The following is a 27,356-nucleotide window of genomic DNA, read 5'->3' on the forward strand; positions in this document are numbered from 1 at the left end:
GCATCCTTTTCCCAATATACCCAGCATCTCTCCTCTGTACAAGTCCAAACCAACGCAATCTCACCTCTCTGACTTTGTCTCCCAACTGTCCAACCTGAGCTGACCCTCTAATGTCCTCATTTCTAATCCTATCCATCCTCGTCACACCCAATGCAAATCTTAAGATCTTTAACTCTGCTACCTCCAGCTCTGTCTCCTGCTTTCTGCTCAGTGCCACCGTCTTCAACCCATATAACAGAGCTGGTCTCACTACCATCCTGTAGATCTTCCCTTTCACTCTTGCTGATACCCGTCTGTCACAAATTACTCCTGACATTCTTCTCCACCCATTCCACCCTGCCTGCACTCTCTTTCTTACCTCTCTTCCACAATCCCCATTACTCTGTACTGTTGATCCCAAGTATTTAAACTCATCCACCTTTGCCAACTCTACTCCCTGCATCCTCACCATTCCACTGACCTCCCTCTCATTTACACACATGTATTCTGTCTTGTTCCTACTGTCTTGTTCCTTCAGTGGAACTATGGTACTAAAATTTAAATGAAGTTTTAATGCAAGTTTTCAATTTTAAAAAATTCAGTTCTATCAAAATTGAATAGCACATCATGTTGGCATGGAGCCATGCTGTCTCACAACTCCAGAGTCCTGGGTCACTATCTCCCATGTGTCTGTGTTTTTTTCTACATGTATTCTGGTTATCCTTCCCACATCTCATATCTGGTAGGTTAATTGGCACTTGACGTGTCCTCTTCAATGGACTGGCACCATGTCTATTGTTGGCTCTAGTTTTGTGCTCACCTCCAACTCCACACGAATCTGAATTTGACTAAGAAAGTCAGCACATGGATTGACGGATTTTTAAAAAAATATGCTTGAAACAGACAATGACTGAACTTATAAAAAGAAACTTGAAGAACAGCTGGTTTAAAATATAGAAAAGGCAGATTACCACCCTCGATTTGAATCTTAATAAGAAAGCATGAAATGATTCCAGAAAGGAGACACCATTAAGCTGTGAACATTCAATGGCAGTTGGGTGTTGAAGATTTGAGACTCTGAGAAGGCTGACATCAGCAGATCTCAGACAAATTGTTAGTTTTGATGGCTAAGCTAAACAGACATGTTCTGTGGTGTGTGAATTTGCTACAGATTCTTGATAAACCACTCATTCAATCATTTATTTATTTATTTTATAAATTAGAACAACCTGTATTGTTCCAGTTCCAAATAAAGCAGGGGACTCTTCACCAATGAATATAGACCAGTGGCACTTATTTCTCATATTATGAAGACCTTTGAGAGGCTGGTCCAGGACTATATGAGTCCTCTTGTGAAAGACAGCTTAGACCCACTGTAATTTTCCTATTGAACAAAGATCGGTGTGCACATAACTGAGGAACTTACATGGATGCATAACACCTCATCACTAATCAAGAAAGCCCAGCAGAGACTACACTTCCTGAGGTGGCTGAAGCGAGCAAGTCTTCCCCCTTCCATCCTCACCATGTTCTACAGAGGCACCATTGAGAGTATTCTGACCAACTGCATCACTGTCTGGTATGGCAACTGCAACATATCTGACCACATGCGCCAGCAAAGGATAGTGAAGACAGCAGAGAACATTATTGGGGTGCCTCTCCCTTCACTACAGGACATATTTTACAAACGCAGTGTCCGCAAGGCCTGCAGCATTATGCAGGACCCCTTACACCCGTCACATGGACTTTTCACACTTCTGCCATCCAAGAGAGGATACTGCAGCATCAGAGCCAGATCTGCCAGGATGCAGGAGAGTTTTTACCACCAAGCTGTTAGACTCCTTAACACCAGGCTGCCCCCTGGGACCTTCCACACGGCCTCAACCACCTCTAAAAACAGAACTTTTATACATGCGAGCCACTGTCCTGCAAAGACAAGTGTGCAGGTAGAAAAGAACTGAAAATCTCATACTGACCTTTAAGTATTTTGACACTCTTGATATCCTTCTGCTGTGAAACATTCTGACCTGTCATTGTTTACACATGTCTTAAACAACTTATCATACACTGATAATTTCTGTATTATCTACAGTATATCTATAATTTATTATTTATTTATTATATTACATATCTTACACATCAATATTGCTGCTACTTCTTTGTCTTGTCTTTGCACAATGTATTGTCTTGTTTGTGTTTTAATTTTAAATTTAAATTTTAATTCTATTTTTAATTTATTATTTGCACTTCATGTTGTTACACTGTGGACCCTGAGCTTCGCAATTCCGTCTATCTGTATACTTGTATATGGTTGAGATGACAATAAAGTTCACTTTGACTTTGACTTGATTGGAGTGGAGGTTGCAATTACCTCTCTGCTCTCTAAGGCTTGTTTTCTCCTGGACAAAGCTGGCACACTGGGGGCACTGTTTTTTTTTTAATTTCTCCAGTGCCTTCAGTACCATCCTGCCATCCCTGTTAAGGGGTAAATTCAGAGAAATGCAGTTGGATGAGCCTATGGTGTCCTGGATAATGGACAATCTGTCGGGCAGACCACAGTTTGTGAGACTCAAGGAATGTGTTTCAGATACAAATGTGAGCAACATTGGAACACCACAAGGAACAGTCTTGTCTCCTTTTCCCTTCACACTCTACAGCTCAGACTATAAATATAACACCAGGTAATTTCATTGCAGAATTCTTTAGATGCTTCTGCACTAATGGGGTGTGTTGATAAAGGGAATGAGACAGAGTATAGGAGTCAGGTGGGATATACTGACAAGGGGCTGATAAGACAGAGTAGAGGGATTAGGTAGAGGACTGCAGCTCAACGTCCACAAAACCAAGGAACTGCTTATTGACTTTCACCACACCAAAGAGACTCTCTGTCTGGTCACTATTCAAGGAGTGGATGTGAAGGTGGTGCACTGCTATGAGTACTTGGGGGTCCACATCAATGATAGACTGGATTAGAATTGTAACAGACGAACTATACCAGAAAAGGCAGAGCAGGCTCTTTTTTTCTTAGGAGACTGTATTTCTTTAATGTAAGGAGTGACATCCTTCACATCTTCTGCATCTCTATATCCAGTGTGATTTTCTATGCTGAGTTGTTCTGGGCTGGTAACATCACTCCAAGAGAGCCCTCTGCCTCTCTAGTGTTACCAATTGAATTAAAAGGGCAGACTCAGTTATGGGATGCATTCAAGACCCCCTGGAGCAATCAAGAGAGAGAATGAAAACAGAACGGAATGCCATTATGAACAATGCTGCACATTCTCTCCCTGACATACTAACAATGGGTTCCTTCTGCTAACTAATTAGTCAGTAAAAGTGTGTTTAAGAAACACTACTGGAGCTTTTTATAATCTATGAAAATACACCTAACTCTGACTGTAACTGCTCTTTTATTCTTTAGCCAAGTCAGACTTTTCTTTATCTTTAGTAATTCTGGAGTTTAATTGTTTGTTATAATATTTATTTTTGAAAACCTAAATTTCCCACTTGGAGCTAGTAAAGTATTATAAATCCATCCACCCATCCACTTTCTAAACCCACTTTATCCACTTTATCTTGAGCCATCCCAGCAAGCGCAGGGTGCAAGGCAGAAACAACCCCTAAAGTACTATCTATCTATCTATCTATCTATCTATCTATCTATCTATCTATCTATCTATCTATCTATCTATCTATCTATCTATCTATCTATCTATCTATCTATCTATCTATCTATCTATCTATCTATCTATCAACTCAACCATCATGTAATTAGAATGAGGTAGGAAATTAGAATACCAGAGACAATCCATATTGACACAGATGGAACATGCAAACTCCAGAGTGACACTGACTCAAGCCAATACTGTGGAGCTATAAGTCACCCAACAAACAACTTTTTTGATATAGTGCCTCTCTGTACTCAGCACAATCCCAAGGGGTTTTATAAGTATACAGCAGCAGATATCATTTACAGGTACTTGGCCCACTCATAGAGACAGCAACACAGTGTCAGTTTGGAATCAGCAGTTTGCCCGGCTACCATGTCTTTGGGGATATGAAAGCAAACCTCTCGGGGACACAATTAGAACATGCAGACTCCACATGGACAGTGACCAGGTGCAGGATCTGAACCCGGGAAATTAGATCTATGGTGCATTAGCTTATCTGCAGCCCGACATGTGAAATGTAATATAACCACTTAATTAAACAGCACTGGGTTGTAAGTGAGGAATGAAACAGCAACCTTATGGTTTAGGGTACATTATAGTAGCAAATATGGCACATAAACCTGAAGCAGATTGTAAAATAATTTATGCTTGTCTCATAGCCTTTGGAACCTGGCACCTTCTCCAACATTCCCATGCAACCATTCCGCTCAGGACACTTAAACTCTAAATCTTCTCTGGCAGGAGTTACTTGGATGCCGCCTTGCACAGATCCTCATGCAGTACTGCGTTGAGGCAAATTACAGCTGGCTCCTGGTAGAAGGGGTGTACCTCCACAACTTACTGGTGCTGATGGCCTCCACTGAAAAGAAGAGCTGTTTCTGGAGTTACCTGCTTATTGGCTGGGGTGAGTGTGATCATTGGGGTGATGCACTACTGTACACCTTTTTGAAACCCCCTTGTGATGAGGCTAATCATAAGAGACACTTTATAATATTTAGTCTGGTTGCTATTTCAGGTTCTCCGGTGTTGTTTGTCGTTCCCTGGATCCTGATGAGATACTTCTATGAAAATGAAAAGTAAGAGTTCTGAAAATCGCTTTTGGTGCTGGACTCTAAGGTGTGTGGGGAAAGTTTGGGGAACCAGCATGGATGCACTTCAGCATGAATATAGAGTGTGATCTTGCAGGTGTTGGGAGAAGAATGAGGTGCTGGCACACTGGTGGATCATCCGATCACCCATCCTTGTGGCTGTTCTGGTAAGTTGCACTTTAGTCATTTAAGACCAGACTAGATTTTTCACTGAAGCAATGAGGCTGGCAATCTGAAAGCCATAGACTGAAAGCTATTATCTTAGGGTTTCAATACCTTCACTAACATGGGAAAAGCCAGGTGGACTATCTAAATACATATCAGATTCCCATGAAGAGTCATGCAGTTCCGGTCCTCTGGTCTCCTCCTGCTTGGTCTCTTGTTCCAGTTCCAACGCATTGCTAATTTTTTCACAGGTCAACTTCTTCATATTTCTACGAATAATTAAAATCCTTGTCTCCAAGCTGCGGGCTCAACAGATGAGATATACAGACTCCAAGTTCAGGTGAGTCACCTGGGGCCTGACCTGGACAGATGTCCATGATTGGCTTACTGATAACAGTGACTGATTTTAGAGGGGTGAGTAAGTATGTGGAAGTCTGTGCATATGTGTGCAACATACAGTATGTAGATTAAAAGGAGGGCACTGAGGTGTGTGCATTTGTGTATACTGTATGTATTTTGTGTAATGGTGGTGGGGGGGGTGGGGGGGTTACCCTGTAATGGCACTTTTTAATCTCATTAATGTTTTGTTTAACCCCGGAAAAAATTAGCCAAAAAGTTTCATTGTTTTTTGTGTTATTATGTGTAAAAGAAACATGTAAAAACCAAAATGTCAACCTAAATATAGTAGGAAATGTCTGTCTAGTGTCCACTGCTGTACTGATGAAGATTTAGTACACGTTCTGAGTGATATATTTTAAAACAGTCAGCAACACACAACCCGGTGTTGCAATTGTGAGAGTAGAAGTGTGTTTAATTGCATACTTTTTCATAGTTTTTTTTGTTCCTTGCACATGAGAAATGGAATGTCACATTTAGTACAGGAGTTTGAATTTAGCCGGGGAAGTGAAATGTTGTACGTGAGGTAGAGCCCAGAGGAACATCGCAAAGTCAAAGTGAGAGAAGACCATTTCACCTCACTGTTGTGTATCAACTGGGGTTATTTCCCTCCCTTATGCTTATTTTCCTTTTCTGTTTGTATTCCTTCTTTGTTGGTTGTAAAGTATTCAGTTTATTTTATTTATTGTAATTATGTATTTTTGTTAATGTTTGTCTGTTTATTCATTATTTACTGTCTGTGTATTGTGTTTTTGTGTTCTCTTGTGCTCTTTGTGTTTTGTGGGTCTAACCCCAAGAGCTTGGACCACCCTAAAGGACCACCCTTAGCTTATTATTGTGAGGCTGGGGAGTGGATCCTTCAGTGGATCATTAATCTTTGTGGAGAGCTTTGCTTGTGTGTATTGATTTTATGGCCTCTTGGATTTCCTTGCTTCTCTATTTAGATTTGCATTACTGGATTTTGGATTTAGATTTGTTGCAATACGTTGCCTTGTTAGATAAACCCTTTTTGTCTTTGCATTTTTTGCTCTGACATTATTTTTTGGACTCCTTTTGCTCATTTTAACATATGTCATAATTTATAAAGATTTTGGATTTGACTTGACATGTTTCTCAAGCCAGGGTTCCTCTCCATTGTGTATTTTAGGACCCTTTAAGGTAAAAATCTGAACTTTTGAAACCACATCCCCTATTTGGGCCAGTGTAGGCCGAAGCCTGCCTACAGAATTTTGTGTTAGGTCACCTGTTAAAGGTTTACATCACTTCACCATTTTGAGAGAATGCACATCATAACACTTACTTTGCTCTCTTGGTTTTTGGGCCTGGATTAGGATGTCTGAGAGGTAACAGATGGGATTCATTGGTTTTATGAAAGGTCAATTGTTATAGTTTTTTTTTTCTTTTTCAGACTTGCTAAGTCCACTTTAACTTTGATACCACTGCTGGGCATTCATGAATTGGTGGCCTTTTTCACTGAGGAAAATGTACAGGGTACAGTGAGGTACCTGAAACTCTTCTTTGAGCTCTTTCTCAACTCCTTCCAGGTAAAAAGCAATACATTAGAGGTGTTGATGATGATGTGATGGGTAGCACACTGGGGTCAAACCTTGAGTGTGAAAGTCCAAAAGACAAAGCCTTCCTGCAGACAAAATTACTGTCAAAAGCAAGCTGTGTGATAAACATATCTAGATGCAAATATTCCTTTACCAATGCAGAATTGTCTTATCAAAGCAGACTACTGACACCTTCTTGTTGTATTTGTAATGACTGGATAACTTTAATATTTTTTTCTAAAGCTTACTGACATTTTTTTTCTGAAGTTCAAAATTGTGTATTTAGAGGATTTGAATCTCAAGGAATCTTATGATTTTGTTTGGTATATTTTTTTCGAAAACAAAGTCAATTTTAATTAATATTATATATATGGCATTTTTCTGTGATGTTCATTTTGTGTTTTTACTAGGGTAGCAGGGCGGCACGGTGGCACAGTGGGTAGCGCTGCTGCCTCGCAGTTGGGATACCTGGGGACCTGGGTTCGATTCCCGGGTCCTCCCTGCGTGGAGTTTGCATGTTCTCCCCGTGTCTGCGTGGTTTCCTCCGGGCGCTCTGTTTTCCTCCCACAATCCAAAGACATGCAGGTTAGGTGGATTGGCGATTCTAAATTGGCCCTAGTGTGTGCTTGGTGTGTGGGTGTGTTTGTGTGTGTCCTGCTGTGGGTTGGCACCCTGCCTGGGATTGGTTCCCTGCCTTGTGCCCTGTGTTGGCTGGGATTGGCTCCAGCAGACCCCCGTGACCCTGTTTGGATTCAGCGGGTTGGAAAATGGATGGATGGACTAGGGTAGCATCATTTTCTGACTTGTTGCCATGACACAACAAGCTGTAGTAAGGGCAAAACTTTTGAAAGTTGCACGCTGTGATGTTACACAAGGTTTTAAATGTGCTGTATGCTACATGATCTCCAGTGTTGTGGATACTCCTAACTGTTATATTTTAGCCGGAACTGTTGCCCTGCCTTAAGTTTATTTTTTGTTTATGTAGTTGTTCTTTTGTTTTTTTATCAATAGTTTTTGGGCATTGTTTTTGTTTATAATAATCCTGTTTTTGTTTTTTCTTCATATTTTTCTAATTTTAGAATGTTCTTTGTTTTTGTGTTTCTATGGAGTGCTCTGCCCTGCCTCCTGTGTGTAAAGCCTAAGGAGGCAGGCCCACCTAAGTAGGCAGCTCTTATTCTAACCCCAGCAGTTCTTACGCTGAAGCTTTAGGATGGCATACTAGTGGTTATTGTGGTTCATTTTGATTTGCCTTGCTTTTGTTCTTTATTGGATTCTCTAACTTATGACCCCTGTATTCACCTTAAGGTACTGTTTCTGGATGGTGTTTATTGGATTTGTGTGCTTTTAGGCACAATCTAATTTCTGCTCTGTTTACCTTGCTTTCTTTTGTTTTGTTTTGTTTTTTTTAATCCTGTTAATAAATCTTTAACTATAAAGGAACTTGCCTTGTTTAATGTTTCACAGTTTTGCTTTTCTCCATTTTTGTGAACAGTTTGAGGCTTTTATTATTTAAAAGCCGTAGAACAATTTTGGGACTGTGCAGGCCAGAGAGCCTGCCTTTCGAATCTGAGGTCAAGGTGCAGCTAATCCAGTGGGACCAGGTGTGAAATAAGGACAGGTCTGGCCTTTTTTATGAATGTTTGGAAATCTGCTCCTGTTTTTGTGGTTATTGCAGAGGGATTTCACAAAATCAACAAAACCAAAAAGTCTTCAGAATGTTATTTTTGATCTTCAGCCTGAATTTTTGTCTCTAATCTTGTTTTCTGATTACATTTATATATGTTTAGGTTAGCTAGCTTTTTGGTTACAAAATCTGGATTGGTATTAGGTTCGCATTTATATACCGGTCTTTCAGTTCTCTTTAGATTTTTTTACATGCCATTTACTTTATGGCAGAATAATATCAGCTCCAGGAGAATAAAAGAGTGCTGAATAATCAGCCAGATCTTTTCATTTGTGTTTTTTTCAAGGTAAATTAGGGCTCTTTACAATGTCTTTTAATGGAAAATGCTTTGTTGTGTTTATGAGCAAATGTGTGCACCATTTGAGCAACAGAACCTAAAATTCATTTTAATAAAAAAAATACACATAAAAATATAATTTAAAAAATGCCTTTAATTCCTTTAATCTCAGAATTCTGGTCTGGTTTGCATTTAACAATGTGCATGGTGTCTGTGAAGGGTGGTGTTTTAAAATAAGCTAGTGAAACGTGCAGACTAATGGTCGCGTGCATTTCTCCGCCTTTGTCATTCTTGCAATCTGTATTGAGTACTTGACGCTCGGCAGATGGCACTGCTTTTATTTTTCTTCCTATTATAGTGTTCTTCATCAGGTCATCGGCCTCTGCGATTTGCTTGACACTCAATAAACATCTCTGGTCTTCTTTTTCTTTATGCCATTTGTAATAATTACATGTTTCTGTATGTGGGATTGTGTTTGTTTTTCATCATGTGAAATTGATTTGTGAGATGGTTAATCAGTTTTGTTTCCACAAAATTTTATTTTTTGTATTTCATTTTGCTCCATTCTTTGTTTATGCGACTCGGGAGACATGAAACATGAACGTGATCAGTGAGTTTGTGATGTAAGTAGTAGTGATGCTAGCAGTTTGGTGGTATCTCCATTTTGGTATTCCTCAGTTGGATAAACTTTAAAGGTCATTAGAGGTTTAGTTTAGTTTGTAGCTCAAGTAGGTCAAGTGCTACACATGCACATTTATTGCAGAATTTTAATGACAACAAAATTATCATAAAATCAAAATGAACACACAGAGCGTTCTCAGGATTTTATTGCATAGGTCCAACTAAAACTATGCAATCAACAAGGACCTGTGTGTGCTTCATCTGCTGGTTGTGTTGAGCTCATGTCTTAAACCATCATATTAATGAAGCTTTAAAGCTTCTGTTGTTTTTCCAGCACAATCAGAATGAAGTTTCTAAAGGTTTGTGGGACTTCACCCGCCAATCACCAAGGCGGAACTGAGCTTTGAAGTCCTTAATAACTGTATATAGAAATGACCTCGAAAAGCTTAAATGAAACAGGAGGCTCACCTTACAGGGTCATAAGCTGTCAGTTGTTCTATTCCTTACTAGCCGATCCGCAGCGTAGTATAAGCTGCATAATTATTTATTGATGGGTGAACACTTCCTGAAAGACACAGTTGTCCAAATGGGGTGGGTTTGAGGATACGACTGTGAGTGAATGAAAAGATGGAACTCTGGAGAGGGCAACATACAATTGTCCGTGACTGTAAACTGGTTTTGGCAGATACAGGCATATCGTTTTGAAAGATTGGCCCTGTGTCTTATTAATTGTCATTGCAAAGGCCAATCTAACAGGAAATTGTCTGTGTGTAAAAGTAAAAGGCAAATTTGAATCTGATGGGGTCAGGGATATCTGGGGAATAAGGACAGTTTGTGAGGTAGCAGCTGCGATAGTCTTACACTCCAGTACATTGCGGTGAATGCTGGTAACTGTCAGTCTAGTGCCATTACAGAGACTTCCTGCTGGCATGAGGTTTCTTAGAAGCATGATGACTGAACCAATTTTAATTTTGAGTTTATGCGGAGGCATGCCAGTGGGAGTAAGACTGCTAAGAAATTGTTTGGGGAATGAAGGACGTTGTCGGAAGTGAATGGTGATAGTAGCTGGAAGTATTTGGGACATCGCCACAATTTCTGCCTCGCCACCATAAACTCTGGAAGTATTCATGTAGTCAGCGTATTGTTGAGCAGACTGTATGACTATGCTTCCGTGACTAAGAACAACGGACAGCACGTTGCCGAAGTTATCATAATGTTGGCAAACAAAGGTTACAGCCATGTTGCGAAGTTCGAGAGCAACAGTTTCGTCAATGACATTTTTCCAGAAATATCCGACTGACAGAAAGAAACAGTTACCTGATGCAGGAATTTGTATAACATTGAAAGAAGTGTTGTTTCCATGAAATACATTTGAAGCGGTGGCCATGGTAGGCAAATGAACAGTCAATGTGGCTCACAGCTGCATGTGGACTGTAGCACAGACCAAAGCAAGTGAGGATGTGTTTGGTGAGGTGTTGGGGGCAGGCACATGAGCAAGCAGTGCCTCAAGATCGAGGATGGACATGGGAGGAGGGTTAGAGTTGGCGGGCGGGGCTCTGTCGTTCGTATCCCATGGTCGGGTGACTTGGTGGATTATATATAGAAAAGCAGCTGGAACCGAAAAGAACAATGAAAAGTCAACATGGCTCAGAGGTGCATGTGGACTGTAGCAGAGACTAAAGCGACTGAGGCGGTGTTTGGTGAGGTGTTGCGTGCGGGCACATGAGCAGGCAGTGTGCATGCCTCGAGAGTGAGGGTGCACGCGTGAGGAGGGTTGGAGTTGGCGGGTGGGGCTTTGTCATGCGTATCCCATGGTCTTAGAGTTGGCAGATAGAGGCATGTCTTTTTGAAAGTTTGGCCCTGTGCCTTATTAATTGTCATTGCAAAGGCTAATCTAACAGGAAATTGTCTGCATGTAAAAGTAAAAGGCAAATTGGAATCTGATGGGGTCAGGGAAATCCGGGGAATAAGGACAGTTTGTGAGGTAGCAGCTGCGATAGTTTTACACTCTAGTACATTGCGGTGAATGCTGATAACAGTCAGGCGGGCGGGCGGGCAGGCGGGCAAGCCAACAAAAACACTATTCTCTTAGTATGGTATGAATCAGGTTTTTGTAGACAAAGGTTTTCACTGTTCCTGCAGGACCATCTAAGAAGAAGCATGTTTGTCGTGGATGGGAATCGCTGTATGCAGCGTGTAAAACAGTTTGCGAGGGTGGACACAGTCGTGCGTATCCCATGATGCAGGAGGAGGGTTAGAGTTGGCAGGCGGGGCTCTGTCGTGCATATCCCATGGTCTTAGAGTTGGTGGGCGGGGCTCTGTGAGTTGGAGGGCGTGGCTCTGTTGTGCGTATCCCATGGTCTCTGTCTTGCATGCCATGGTCAGCTGCTTAGTGAATTATATATATAGATTATTTCTCAAAGGGTGGTTACCTTTACAAGTAACAATTTACAAATATATAAAAAAAAACAATAATTCAAATCAAACAATGAACAGACCAAATAATGGACTGTAGCACTGCCACATATTACCTTTAACTAAGATGTATAAAGGGTTACAATATATATATAGTATAAGTTTTAAGAATATGCAAGTGTGCATGTGTTTGGCTTGTGGGAGGAAAATGCAGTATGTAGAGAAAACCTGTGCAAACTCTACATCAGCACTGATCACACTTTGAATGGAGCCCAGAACTCTGATGCTACCAGTAAACCCCCGATTCTGTAAAGAATCGCAAATGCAAGAATGGAAATCAGTTTATATTCCCTCCAATCTGTGGAGGAATGACAAATGATGGAGGGTGGGAGCGTCCTGGTAAAGTTGTCATTTAATTAAATGAACATATTTGTACTAAAGCGGTTTGTTTGTGTGGGCGCCTTCGTTCATTGTGTTTATCCATACGGGCTCGTTTAATGACGTCCTTGCTTGTGGTGTTTCTGAAGTGCGTTGTAGGAGCCTCCGTGTATTGTTTTTATCCATGCGGTCTCATTTTTGTTTCTCTGTGGCTGTGTCGTTAGGTACAACTCTTACTATTAATACTGAATTACCATTATGTGATTCAAATACGCCACACAGACTGCTGGCACAGTGGATTAGAGCAGGTTTAGTTCACAGGTTGTGTTGTTTGGGTGCCACCTACTGACTCTGGGAAGCCGCTGAGTTTGACTCTGGGGCGCGGAGGCGCAGTGCGCGTCGGTGCATCCGCTGTCCGTGGGGCGCAGGGCGCATGCGCCTCGTGCTCCGCCATCCGTGCATAAATTAAACTGTCGTTTAGTAACATAGATGATAACACAGTTTTCTTGCAGTATGCTCTCAGGGTGCAGGACCAAACATCCATCATTCCTCAGCCAGTGGTACAGTGCATACACAGGTAGACTAACAATGTTGGCACCTCATTCAGTGATATTCATGATCTATTATAATTCTAACTTTGAGGTAAGGTAGTTAATTTCAAATAAGGAAGACAGACGTGTTGAGGTAAGGTAGTTATTGTGTTAGAAATCAAATTAGAAATATATTAAAGAAAGAAATTTTGTCCTCAGCTATGACCTCTTTGAGTCAGGAACTAGGCAGGAGTAAACTTGTTCACTGGCTCATTTATTTCTATTCATCAGATGTTGAATAGGGAGCATCCTGTTATAGCAATCTACTAAGGGACAGTGTCCTAGGCAGAGGTTGCCAGCAAATGGTCACAGAACAGATACAGAGAGATGGCCTTATAGATAACCAAATTTGCGTAACAGTGCTGAATTATTGCTTACTCTGATTGGTTCACTAGCTTGCATTCACTCTGATTGGCTCAAGAGAAATGAGGTGTTTCCAGCAAAGAGCATAAACAGCTTACATGTCCCATAATAAAAGTCTCATTTCACTCTATTCTTGGTCCTTACAATACTTTTCAATACTTTTTGAGTTCTGCCAGGCCTTACTGGGTACATGATAGTCAGCCAACTTCTTGAACCATTTCCAAGAACCTTCTTATTCTTTGTTGTTCACTTGACCTTTATTTGGTTTCTTGATATGCTTGAACATGCTTCTGACATTTATTATCCCTTTATGCTACTTCTAAGATAAATGCTATATTTTTAATATGAAAAACATACCAAAACACTTAATACATAATAACTATATTACCCATAAATGACATATGTGACCCCTCAGTCTAATTCCACATTATACTCACTGATCATGGTGCTGGAGAGTGGCAACATTTTGTATGTTGATTAGCACACATTAAGTTAAGCATTTCACTGTACTCTGTAAATATGACAATATTTACTCCTGAACCTATGAGCCTACTGTACTGTATAGACAATTTTAAAATTTAAAGGACCCCAATTTTAACAGATTTCTGATTTAACACACCAAATTCTGTGATACATCCTCATCATTTATTGGTTGATGTATTGATATTTTATTACTTCCTCACAACCCTTTGGTTGATATGTCAGAACATATGTCAGTCATGCTGTGAACATCATGCATATCTAGTGCATAGATCATTATATCACAAATTAAATTGGTGTTGTGCTATTTTTTTTAAATCAACACACCAAGGACAAAAAAGAAAAAAAAAACAGAAAAAGTGCTAGAATTGACTGAAAATGAATATATGTAGCAAAACATGACCTTTCCATGTAAATACAGGCAACATTGTACTTCAGCTGACATTAGGTTACATTTAGGCACTATTTTACTGATCTCTGGATATAATGACATCTGACAATATCAGACAATTAGTCCATTAAATCAGACATACAGTATACTATATTGTGGCCAAGACTAAGCAAGCAAACTCTGGAGGCAGAGCCAAAACACACAATTTTAATCTTTCTCTTGCTTCTGTCTGTCAATTCTGATATGGCCGAAGGCAGTAACAAGTAATTCCAATCCTATAAGCACTACATACTGTAGCATAGATACACATATCCTTGGGCGGCTTTGTAAGGCTCCGGTGTCCTGGTTCAATCAGATAATGGACTGTCTTCATCTGCTTTCAGCAAGCACATCTCTGACTGTGAGGTACCAAAACCCAATCTGCCCTTTGTTGCCCTCCTCACCTTCTGTATTCAGTGACTGCAGCACATGATAAAAATGTATCAAATAACAGAAAAGTGTGATTAAAAAAAGAATGCAACCTGTCATCCTCTAACGATTGGGATGCACGAGAAATTGTATGAAGAAAAAAAGCTCAGCAATAACAAATATCAGTGTGCAGTAGTAGATGGGAACTCAACCAGGAGGACTGATTCACTAGTTATCTTTTTGAAATTGTTTTGATTTGAAGTACTTTATTAATCCCAGAGGGACCAGATCTGGGAGGAAAATTGTCTTTTTCATTACCGTTTTTGGGTCGGAGTGCAGAGTCAGCAATTGCACAGCCCCTCTGGAGCAATTTTCAGGTTAAAGGCGTTGCTCAAGAGACTCTTCTTCTTCTTTCAGCTGCTCTCGTTAGGGGTTGCCACAGCGGATCATCTTCTTCAATATCTTCCTGTCCTCTGCATCTTGTTCTGTTACACCCGCCACCTGCATGTCCTCTCTCACCACATCCATAAACCTTCTCTTAGGCTTTCCTTTTTTTCTCTTGCTTGGCAGCTCTATCCTTAGCATCCTTCTCCCAATATACCCAACATCTCTCCTCTGCACATGTCCAAACCAACACAATGTTGCCACTCTGACTTTGTCTCCCAACCATCCAACTTGAGCTGACCCTCTAATGTCCTCATTTCTAATCCTATCTATCCTCGTCACACCCAATGCAAATCTTAGCATCTTTAACTCTGCTACCACCAGCTCTGTCTCCTGCTTTCTGGTCAGTGCCACCGTCTCCAATCCATATAACATAGCTGGTCTCACTACCATCCTGTAGACCTTCCCTTTCACTCTTGCTGATACCCGTCTGTCACAAATTACTCCTGACACTCTTCTCCATCCATTCTACCCTGCCTGCACTCTCTTCTTCACCTCTCTTCCACAATCCCCATTACTCTGTACTGTTGATCCCAAGTATTTAAACTCATCCACCATCGCCAACTCTACTCCTTGCATTCTCACCATTCCACTGACCTCCCTTTCATTTACACACATGTATTCTGTCTTGTTCCTACTGACCTTCATTCCTCTCCTCTCTAGAGCATATCTCCACCTCTCCAGGGTCTCCTCAACCTGTTCCCTACTATCGCTACAGATCACAATGTCATCAGCAAACATCACAGTCCACGGGGTCTCCTGTCTAATCTCGTCTGTCAACCTGTCCATCACCATTGCAAATAAGAAAGAGCTCAGAGACGATTCCTGATGTAATCCCACCTCCAACTTGAATGCATCCGTCACTCCTACCGCAGACCTCACCACGGTCACACTTCCCTAGTACATATCCTGTACAACTCTTACATACTTTTCTGCCACTCCCGACTTCCTCATACAATACCACAGCTCCTCTCGAAACACCCTGTCATATGCTTTCTCCAGGTCCACAAAGACACAATGCAACTCCTTCTGGCCTTCCCTAAACTTCTCCATCAACATCCTCAGAGCAAACATTACATCTGTGGTGCTCTTTCTTGGCATGAAACCATACTGCTGCTCACTAATCATCACCTCACTTCTTAACCTAGCTTCTACTATTCTTTCCCATAACTTCATGATGTGGCTCATCAATTTTATTCCCCTGTAGTTACTGAAGTCCTACACATCCCCCTTATTCTTAAATATCATCACCAGTACACTTCTTCTCCACTTCTTAGGCGTCCTCTCACTTTCCAAGATTCCATTAAACAATCTGGTTAAAAACTCCACTGCCATCTCTCCTAAACACCTCCTTGCTTCCATAGGTATGTCATCTGGACCAACGGCATTTTTCATCCTCTTCATAGCTGTCCTTACTTCCTCCTTGCTAATCCGTTGCACTTCCTGATTCACTATCTCCACATCAACCAACCTCTTCTTTCTGTCATTCTTTTCATTCATTAGCCTCTCAAAGTACTCTTTCCATCTGCTCAACACACTCTCCTCACTTCTGAGAACGTTTCCATCTTTATCCTTTATCACCCTAATCTGCCACACATCTTTCCCAGCTCGGTCCCTCTGTCTAGCCAATCGGTACAGGTCCTTTTCTCCCTCCTTAGTGTCCAACCTCTCATACAACTCCTCATACGCCTTTTCTTTAGCCTTCGCCACCTCTCTCTTCACCTTGCGCCTTATCTCCTTGTACTCTTGTCTACTTTCTGCATCTCTCTGACTATCCCACTTCTTCTTTGCCATCCTCTTCCTATATATACTCTCCTGTATTTCCTCATTCCACCACCAGGTTTCCTTTTCCTTCCTCTTTCTAGATGTCATGCCAAGCACCCTTCTTGCTGTCACCCTTACTACATCTGCTGTAGTTTCCCAGCTGTCTGTTAATTCTTCACTGCCACCCAGTGCCTGTCTCACCTCCTCCCTAAGTGCAACCTTGCAGTCTTCATTTTTCAACTTCCACCATTTGATCCTTGGCTCTGCCCTCATTCTCTTCCTCTTCTTGATCTCCAACATCATCCTACAGACCACCATCCTATGCTATTTAACTACACTTTCCCCTGCCACCACTTTGCAGTCTTCAATCTACTTCAGATCAATTCTTCTGCATAGGATGTAATCTATCTGTTTGCATCTTCCTCCACTCTTGTACGTAACCCTATGTTCCTCCCTCTTCTTAAAATACGTATTCACCACAGCCATGTCCATCCTTTTGGCAAAATCCACTATCCTCTGACCTTCTTCATTCCTTTCCTTGACACCATACCTACCCACCACCTCCTTTTCTCCACTGTTCCCTTCACAAACATGCCCATTGAAATCCGCTCCAATCACCACTTTCTGTCCCTTGGGTACACTGTTCATCACTTCATCCAACTCACTCCAAAAATCTTCTTTCTCACCCATTGCACACCCAACTTGTGGTGCATATGCACTAACAACATTCATCATCACACCTCCAATTTCCAGCTTCATAATCATTACTCTGTCTGACACTCTTTTCACAACCAAAACATTCTTGACATACTGTTCCTTCAGAATAACTCCTACCCCATTTCTCCTCCCATCCCTACCATGATAGAACAATTTGAATCCACCTCCAATCCACCTGGCCTTACTCCCCTTCCATTTAGTCTCTTGCAATCACAATATATCAACCTTCCTTCTCTCCATAATATCTGCTAACTTTCTCCCCTTACCAGTCACACTGCCAACATTCAAAGTTCCCACCCTCAGTTCCACTCTCTTTACCTTCCTCCTCTCCTCCTGCCTCCGGACACATCTCCCTCCTCTTGTTCTTCTTCTCCTTCAGCCAACACTAGCCCAATTTCATCCATCCATCCATTTTCCAACCCGCTGAATCCAAACAGGGTCACGGGGGTCTGCTGGAGCCAATCCCAGCCAACACAGGGCACAAGGCAGGGAACCAATCCCAGGCAGGGTGCCAACCCACCGCAGGACACACACAAACACACCCACACACCAAGCACACACTAGGGCCAATTCAGAATCGCCAATCCTCCTAACCTGCATGTCTTTGGACTGTGGGAGGAAACCGGAGCGCCCGGAGGAAACCCACGCAGACACGGGGAGAACATGCAGACTCCACACAGGGAGGACCCGGGAAGCGAACCCAGGTCCCCAGGTCTCCCAACTGCGTGGCAGCAGCGCTATCCACTGCGCCACTGTGCCGCCCACTAGCCCAATTTCCGCCAGCAAAATTTTTACACCAGATACCCTTCCTGACATAACCATTCCCATTTATCTGGGCTTGGGACCAGCACGAAGAAACACACTGGTTTGTGCATTCCCTGTGGCTGGGTTCGTTGCTCAAGAGCCTGACAGGGTAAATTTCCTTCTGGCATTTGAACCGGCAACCTTCAAAATACCAGCATACTGTAGATCCTTAGCCACAGAGCCAACACATTGCGATGGAGCATTAATTAGAACAAAGAGATAACGAGTAGAATCGGAAACGGGTCACAATTATTTCAAAAAAGTTAACTGTAGATGTTACAGTGCAGTCTGCTTACATGAGTGAGGCTGTAAAAAGTAAGTTTATCCTTCAGTCATACAATATCATCATAGGACAAATAGTTTTGATGTTAAGCAGTTATTCAAAGTAAGGAAGACAGAAGTTTAGTGGTAACACAGCCAGCATGTCCACGTGGGGCCTACGTTAGGCCTATATAGGCTTTAAAGTGGGACCCATTTGAGCAGCCAAACTGGGGCCCACCAATTTTTTTCCTCAAGTTCCAGATGGGCTCTACATGTGGATGCTCACATGGAATAATGATGGATACCAGACAGGTCACAAGATGGAACCTTGTGGGTAAACACAGTTGCCCCACGTGGGGTATAGTGCAACTTCAGTATAGGGTACATATAGGTTCCTGCATGGGTTGTAAGTGGACGCTTCAAGGGTGTCTTGTGGGCTGCATGGGTTACTTTATTTTAGATTAACCACGTCAAACTCCCCCACTAAAAGAAAGAATAAAGAGCCAGATCAAAGAATACAATTAACATTATTTATTATATAAATGAATAACAAACCAACCAAATTATTTATAAGAATAAACAGAAATTAAAATAATTTAATATAAATGATTTTATTTTTGTATTTTAATTTATTCAAAAATGAAACAGAAATATTGAAGAATGCAAAATAAATTATATTAACAATTACAGTAATATGTACACTTAAGTATTATTGACATAATATACTGTATGTATTATTGTAATCTTTGAATAACAATAACACAAACACAGTTAAATCACAAATATGGTTAAATAAATTATTTTTATATAATCATTTATATTTACAGTCATGCTTTTTGAACAGTTCCAGAAGCTTTAACCCAAATTATACTGTATCTGTAATATAAACACTATTGACTCTGTTTGATGTTCAGCATCCGCTTGTTAATTCTGTGTATTTTCGACAAGATCTTCATAAGGTCTTAAGGAGACAGGAGGAAAACACTTCAGTTATATAGTAAGTGTGCCCTTAGAAAAAGACAACACACACAATGCTGTACAGTATAATGCCATTCTCTTTCTTCCAATTTAGTAATGCAAAGAACCAAAGAGGAAATTGCATGGCTGTAAATCAGTACATAAGGTCTTGTTCAAGAGATTTGACTGTTGTTTAGACCAAAAATCCCACTGCTTATACATTGACAGCTAGAATTTAGCAATGGTAAATCAGACTGTCTATAATGAAACAATCCAGATAAAATAGAAAATGAACTTAATTCAGCTGTAGGTAGGTTTCCTACCCATGATGTTTGATGGAAACAATAATTAGTACAAAATATTATTTTCTTTATTTCCTTTGTGGAAATTGGGATTACTGAGTTTATTGGCTTAAATGCCAAATTTCCCGAGGGGACAAATATAGATATCTATCTATCTATCTATCTATCTATCTATCTATCTATCTATCTATCTATCTATCTATCTATCTATCTATCTATCTATCTATCTATCTATCTATCTATCTATCTATCTATCTAATGGTAAAGTTACTAGTAAGAGAAAATAATTTTGGGACTTGCCAATATGAGCATTTTTTAAAAAAATGCAGTTATGCATAAGGCAGAAAGGGTATTAGGGTCATGGAGAAGAAAGAAAATACGTAAACAGTGAAGAAAAAAAAGTGTATGTTGAGAAAAAAGTCGACACGTCGACTTTATTCTCGACATTTTACACTTTATTCTCACCATTTATGTCGAGGTTAAAGTTGACATTTCTTCTTTAATTTCAACATTTCCACTTTAAGCCCTTGTTTTTTCTCTCTCTTGTTTAACTTTGCCATGTCGTAAACTTATCTTAAAATCAGTGTTCAATTTATTAGATTTTCTCAAACTCTGTCATAAGTTAATGTAGCATTAAATGCTTCATATTAAGGGTTCCCCTGACCCATTTTAATCGCTATGTGCTTCTTAAACTGACTTCCTCTTGCACTGAGAGGAGCGGCAGGCAGCGATCGCCACACGGAATACATTCAATTCATGATATTCCTGCTCTCTGAACATTTAGAATGCTAAGATAAATACTTGATATCATTTTCATGATGAAATGCATTAAAACATGTATTAAACATTTGGGGGCTTGGTGGTGTGGCAGTGGTGCTGCTCCCTCACAGTAAGGGGTGTCCCCATGTGTACGTTCAGTGTAGAGAACCTTTATGGCAGGTGTGACAAGGCTCAAAAAACCTGGATGTGTGAATAGGTATCGCAAAAGTTTAATTGAAATACTGTGTAAATGTTGGGTTCGTGATCTGGTAGTCAGAGTCACGAACACAGAATTCAATGAATGTTCTTCTGAGCAGGCTTTCTTTATTGCAGGATGCTGCCTCTGTCAAATATACCAAACCCCCAGTTCCTATCCTTCCTTTTTCTTTCTCTACATAACCAATCACCACTTGATAAACATCTTTGTGAAGGTAAAACTAGCTATAAACTTAGGTCACATGAGTGTTCAGAACTTTTAAGGGACTTTGAAAAATTTTCGTTATATACATGTATGTTTAATTATGCCATCCATTCAGGGTTGCGCCCATCCCAGCAAGCATTGTGCGCGAGGCAGGAACAATTGATGAACAGGGCGCCATCTCATCGCAGGGTGAATACAAGCACACACATACACCAGGGGCAATTTAGCATAACAAAACCCCTACATGACTTGGAAAGGAAATTGAAGTGCGCTGAGTAAACCCACTGGAAAAACATGCAAACTCAAGGCAGGGAACACCCGGGACCCCCTTGCTACGAGGCAGCAGCGCAACCTCCACACCACCACGCCCACATATGTTTAATACATGCTTTAATGCATTTCATCATGGGGTTTGAAAAAAAATCTAGTAAATTAAACATTGATTTTTTTTATTGAATTTATTAAAGGCATATTACATTCCATACAATCAAGTTATACTTAACAAAACTAAAATAAAATCAAATCAAACCCTACTTACCCATGAGAAAGAGAGGAAGGCCAACACCCAGAGCAAAACTGTTAAGAGCAGTAAAAAGAGAAAAGAGTCTTTCTCCACAATTCAAGTGCTTATTCTAAAATGTTATTGATTAGGTCCTGCCAGGTTTTAAAAAGGTTTTGCACAGATCCTCTAAGTGAGAATTTGATTTTTTCCAATTTCAAACAGTATATAACATCAGTTACCCACTGACTTAAAAGAGGTGGGTTAAGATTCTTCCAGTTGAGCAAGACATTTTGAACAATTTCAAATGAGACAGATTTAGATTTTAAGTTGAGTAACTGAATGTTTTGCACATATGGAGCTCGAGTGAATTCTGTGCATGGCTGACTTTGACTTCTTTTCTGAAATGTTGAGTAAGAGATCCTTTTCTCACTGTACTCTAGGATTTTTAAAAGAAAGGGACTTTAAATTTTTTTTATATATTATAGAAATGCTGTCTGAGTCTCCAAGACTGATCAACGTCTCTTCTGGAATAGAAATAGGTGGGAAGTGAGGAAACCTGGGCAGATTTCGTTTAGCAAAGTTTCTGATTTGGAGATAGTAGAAAAATTGTGTTGATGGGAGACTAAATTTGGAGTGTAATTATTCACAGGATGCAAAGACATTATTTGTATACAAATCTCTAAATGATTTAATTCCACACGTTTTCCAAACATTAAAAACTGTAAGTTCGAGAAGGTGGAAAAAGGTGGTTAAACATTGATTTTAAGACAAAATAAACTATGAGAATAAAGTCAGTATGTCCACTTTAATCTCAATATAAGGGTTGAGATTACTGTAAAGTGGAAATGTCGAGAATAAAGTCGGCATGTTAACTTTATTCTCGACGCACATTTTTTTTCCTTCACTGTGTCTGTATTTTTTTTTTCTTCTCCATGGCCCTAATACGCTTCTGTAAGAAACTGATGACTCTGAAGATGTTTATACCCCTGAGCATCATGTAGCAGACTTAAGAGCAAAGTTTAATGTCACATTGTTGTTACTGCATCCAAAGGGTTTTGATTCACAGCAGCAGCAGCTCTAAAAGAAGCCTCAAGAAGTTGGATTTGCTCTGCAAATCTGGATAAACTTTTCCTCCATTTTGTCTGCTGCGAGCAATCATGAACTCCCTTTTTTTGGGACACACAGACTTTATGTTAGAGTCTGAATGGTGAAGCATGCATGGAAGAGAATCAGTGCAAACTCAGTAAAGTATTGACATACTCTGAAAAAGCATCGAAAGTATTCAGAAACATATTCAATAAAATAGTGAAAGTCAATGTAATTAAAAACATTTTAGACAATTTGTGACACTGCAATGGCAGCAATTTTTTTAATATCATGCTTTTACCGTAATTTAGCAAAGAATGAGGCAAGGGACTCAATGCGGACAGGACGCTTAGAAAAAACAGCAAGGGACTGGTTTGCCACTTGAGGCTGGGTTTGAGAAGTGATGAGTCCAACGGCCGATCAGCCCGTCGTCCACTGCTAATAGTTTCACAGACAGAGCCCAATCATCCAATTTGATTGTCCCACACATCTCTTATAGCACCACATTTTGTACATGTAGTAAAAACCTTGAATTTATATATACAGTACGTGACACATTCTGTTCGAAGAAGAATATACTACTCACTGTATTGAACTCAAGCTGCTCGCCTCAAAATTGTTTGACCACCAGCAGTAATATTCTTTTTTTTTCGTGAAGGTGGGCCCAGTGCTCATGTGACTCATCGGAAATTATTTGATATGTTAATCTTTTTCTCAAACAATTAAGTGACACACACACACACACACACAACACAAATGTTATGAGAATAAGTACCAGAATAGTGCACAAAATGTGAACCTTATATACCTTGTGAGTTTTATACATACATATATCTGTGTACATATGCACTATAAATATACACACACACACATATTCACACACATAATTTAAAAAATTGTATTAGCCCACCTAGTGCCCAAATACAACCCGCCCAGCCCTACATACAGCCCAGTCACAGCCCGCTGCCCAGATGCCAAGATAAATCCCATGTAGCCGTTCTGAAATGTACATATTCCTACATGAACATGGAAGGGCACTAACTAATCGGGGCACTGGTGAGAAATGACGTGTTGCATGTTGATTAGCACATGGAAGAAAGAATCTCACTATACTCTGGATATGTGACAATAATGACCCTATAAGCTATACATTCGACAAAAATATTGAACCGATATGAAGAATGAAATATTATGAGTGTAGTTTCCCAAATTAACACTAGATGGTGGTCTTTTACAGTAAATAATTGGCTATGCTTAGGCTTGGAAGGTCCTGAATCACAACCCTCATAATAAACTAATTCTTCACATTACCTTATGGAAAGCATTGCAGGTTACATAAAAGATTGGAAAACATTTGGCACATCCATCCATTTTCTAACCCACTGAATCCGAACACAGGGTCACGGGGGTCTGCTGGAGCCAATCCCAGCCAACACAGGACACAAGGCAGGGAACCAATCCCGGGCAGGGTGCCAACCCACCGCAGGACACACACACAAACACCCCCACACACCAATCACACACTAGGGCTAATTTAGAATCACCAATCCACCTAACCTGCATGTCTTTGGACTGTGGGAGGAAACCGGAGCGCCCGGAGGAAACCCACCGCAGACACGGGGAGAACATGCAAACTCCACGCAGGAGGACCCGGGAAGCGAACCCAGGTCCCCAGATCACCCAACTGCGAGGCAGCAGCGCTACCCACTGCGCCACCGTGCCGCCCCATTTGGCACATGAAAGCATGAAAAAATAATACTTTGACAACCAGGTGAAGTTCTGCACAGTTTATAAGAGTCCATACATTACAAGCAGTGACCATGAAAACATCATATTTTTCTTAAATAACTAATTACATTTATATGGCACTTATCTTGCTACTCAAAGTGTTTTACATAGAAAGAGGGGAACCACTTCAACACCCACCAATGTGTAGAGCCCACCTGGATGATGCGACGGCAGCCATTTTGCACCACTACGCTCACCACACAATTAGCTGTTGAAGAGGTGAGAGTGATAGCCAAATAGAGACAGGGAATGATTAGGCAGCCAGAATGGACGAGGCTGTGGTGGAAAATTTAGCCTTTGGGATAAACCCTATTCTTTTTGAAAGTTGCCCAGTGATTATTAAGGACTACAGAAAGTCAGGACATTGGTTTTACGTCTAAACCACAGGACAGCACCCTTTTCACCATTGGGATCTACACAAGCCATGGGGTAATAGTCCCTATTAGCCTCACCGGCATCTTTTCCAGCAGCATCCCAAACTTTTCCTAGATGGTTTCACATTAAAGTACTGGTCAGGCCTGAGCATGCTTAGCTTCAGGTGAATGACCTGTTCTGAAGCTCAGGTAATATGGCTGCTGGCTTGTACATTCTCTCTAACTATCATCTAACTTGAGAATGCCTGAGTAAGTATGAACATTTTCTATATGCAGTATGACCCCCACCATTCCTTCCACAACCACAGCCCTTGAAGATCACCTTATCTATATCCTTCCGTCCTCTGTATTTTGTTCTGTTACACCCATCACCTGAATGTCCTCTCTCACCACATCCATAAACCTTCTCCTAGGCCTTCCCTTTTTCTCTTTCCTGGCAGCTCTATCCTTAGCACCCTTCTCCCACTATACTCAGCATCACTCCTCTGCACATATCCAAACCAGCACAATCACGCCTCTCTGGCGTTGTCCAACTTGAGCTGATCCTCTAATGTCCTCATTTCTAATCCTATCCATCCTCGTCACACCCAATGCAAATCTTAGCATCTTTAACTCTGCTACCTCCAGTTCTGTCTCCTGCTTTCTGGTCAGTGTCACCATCTCCAACCCATATAACAGAGCTGGTCTCACTACCTGTAGACCTTCCCTTTCACTCTTGCTGATACCCGTCTGTCACAAATTACTCCTGACACTCTTCTTCACCCATTCCACCCTGTCTGCACTCTCTCTTTCACCTCTCTTTCACAATCCCCATTACTCTGTACTGTTGATCCCAAGTATTTAAACTCATCCACATTCGCCAACTCTACTCCCTGCATCCTCACCATTCCACTGACCTCCCTCTCATTCCCACACATGTATTCTGTCTTGTTCCTACTGATCTTCATTCCTCTCCTCTCTAGAGCATACTTCCACCTCTCCAGGATCTCCTCAACCAGCTCCCTACTATCGCTACAGATCACAATGTCATCAGCAAACATCATAGTCCAAGGGGACTCCTGTCTAATCTCGTCTGTCAACCTGTCCATCACCATTGCAAATAAGAAAGGGCTCAGAGCCAATCCCTGATGTAATCCCACCTCCACCTTGAATGCATCCATCATTCCTACCACAGACCTCACCACGGTCACACTTCCCTCGTACATATCCTGTACAACTCTTACATACTTCTCTGCCACTCCCGACTTCCTCAAACAATACCACAACTCCTCTCGAGGCACCCTGTCATATGCTTTCTCCAGGTCCACAAAGACACAATGCAACTCCTTCTGGCCTTCTATACTTCTCCATCAGCATCCTCAGAGCAAACAACGCATCTGTGGTGCTCTTTCCTGGCATGCAACCATACTGCTGCTCACTAATCATCACCTCACTTCTTAACCTAGCTTCCACTACTCTTTCCCATAACTTCATGCGGTGGATCATCATTTTTATCCCCCTGTAGTTACTACAGTCCTGCACATCCCCCTTATTCTTAAATATCGGCACCAATACACTTCTTCTCCACTCCTCAGGCATCCTCTCACTTTCCAAGATCCATTAAACAATCTAGTTAAAAACTCCACTGCCATCTCTTCTAAACACCTCTATGCTTCCACAGGTATGTCATCTGGACCAACGACTTTTCCATTCTACATCCTCTTCATAGCTGTCCTTACTTCCTCCTTGCTAATCCATTGTACTTCCTGATTCACTATCTCCACATCATCCAACCTCTTCTCTCTCTCTCATTCTCTTCATTCATCAGCCTCTCAAAGTACTCTTTCCATCCGCTCAACACACACTCCTCGCTTGTGAGTACGTTTTCATCTTTATCCTTTATTACCCTAACCTGCTGCACATCTTTCCCAGCTCGGTCCCTCTGTCTAGCCAATTGGTACAGGTCCTTTTTTCCCTCCTTAGTGTACAACCTTTCATGCAACTCATCATATGCCTTTTCTTTAGCCTTTGCCGCCTCTCTCTTTACCTTGTGCCTTATCTACTTGTACTCTTGTCTACTTTCTGCATCTCTCTGACTATCCCACTTCTTCTTTGCCATCCTCTTCCTCTGTATATTCTCCTGTACTTCCTCATTCCACCATCAGGTTTCTTTTTCCTCCTTCCTCTTTCCAGATGTCACGCCAAGCACTCTTCTTGCTGTCACCCTTACTACATCTGCTGTAGTTTCCCAACTGTTTGGTAATTCTTCACTGCCACCCACTGCTTGTCTCACCTTCTCCCTAAACTCAACCTTGCAATCTTCCTTTTTTCAACTTCCACCATTTGATCATTGGCTTTGCTCTCATTCTCTTCCTCTTCTTGATCTCCAACGTCATCCTGCAGACCACCATCCTATGCTGCTTAACTACACTTTTCCCTTCCACAACTTTGCAGTCTTCAATCTCCTTCAGATTGACCCTTCTGCATAGGATGTTATCTACCTGTGTGCATCTTCCTCCACCCTTGTACGTAACCTTATGTTAATCCCTCTTCTTAAAATACGTATTCACCACAACCATGTCCATCCTTTTGGCAAAATCCACTATCCTCTGACCTTCTTCATTCCTCTCCTTGACACCATACCTACCCATCACCTCCTCGTCTCCACTATTCCCTTCACCAACATGCCCATTGAAATCTGCTCCAATCACCACTTTCTGTCCCTTGGGTACACTGCTCATC

General features: G+C 41.1%; 1 protein-coding gene and 1 long non-coding RNA gene across 2 annotated transcripts in view; one reads left to right on the forward strand and one right to left on the reverse strand.

The window, feature by feature from the left end:
• The window catches only part of gipr (gastric inhibitory polypeptide receptor), a 129,564-nt gene that overhangs the window by 75,698 nt on the left and 26,510 nt on the right, over positions 1–27,356 (forward strand). The window contains exons 8-12 of the mRNA XM_051921489.1: positions 4,389–4,551; positions 4,663–4,723; positions 4,833–4,902; positions 5,152–5,240; positions 6,705–6,840. Of these exons, the coding sequence (XP_051777449.1) occupies positions 4,389–4,551; positions 4,663–4,723; positions 4,833–4,902; positions 5,152–5,240; positions 6,705–6,840 (519 nt within the window). The remainder of the gene's footprint in view (positions 1–4,388; positions 4,552–4,662; positions 4,724–4,832; positions 4,903–5,151; positions 5,241–6,704; positions 6,841–27,356) is intronic.
• On the reverse strand, positions 219–25,960 carry LOC127526310 (uncharacterized). Its single transcript, XR_007933937.1, has 3 exons — positions 25,812–25,960; positions 15,498–15,777; positions 219–460 (listed from the first exon to the last, which is right to left on the reverse strand). It is a non-coding gene; the product is annotated as an uncharacterized LOC127526310 (long non-coding RNA).

This window comes from Erpetoichthys calabaricus, chromosome 18 (assembly GCF_900747795.2).
Source record: "Erpetoichthys calabaricus chromosome 18, fErpCal1.3, whole genome shotgun sequence".
In the NCBI taxonomy this organism is placed as follows: domain Eukaryota; kingdom Metazoa; phylum Chordata; class Cladistia; order Polypteriformes; family Polypteridae; genus Erpetoichthys; species Erpetoichthys calabaricus.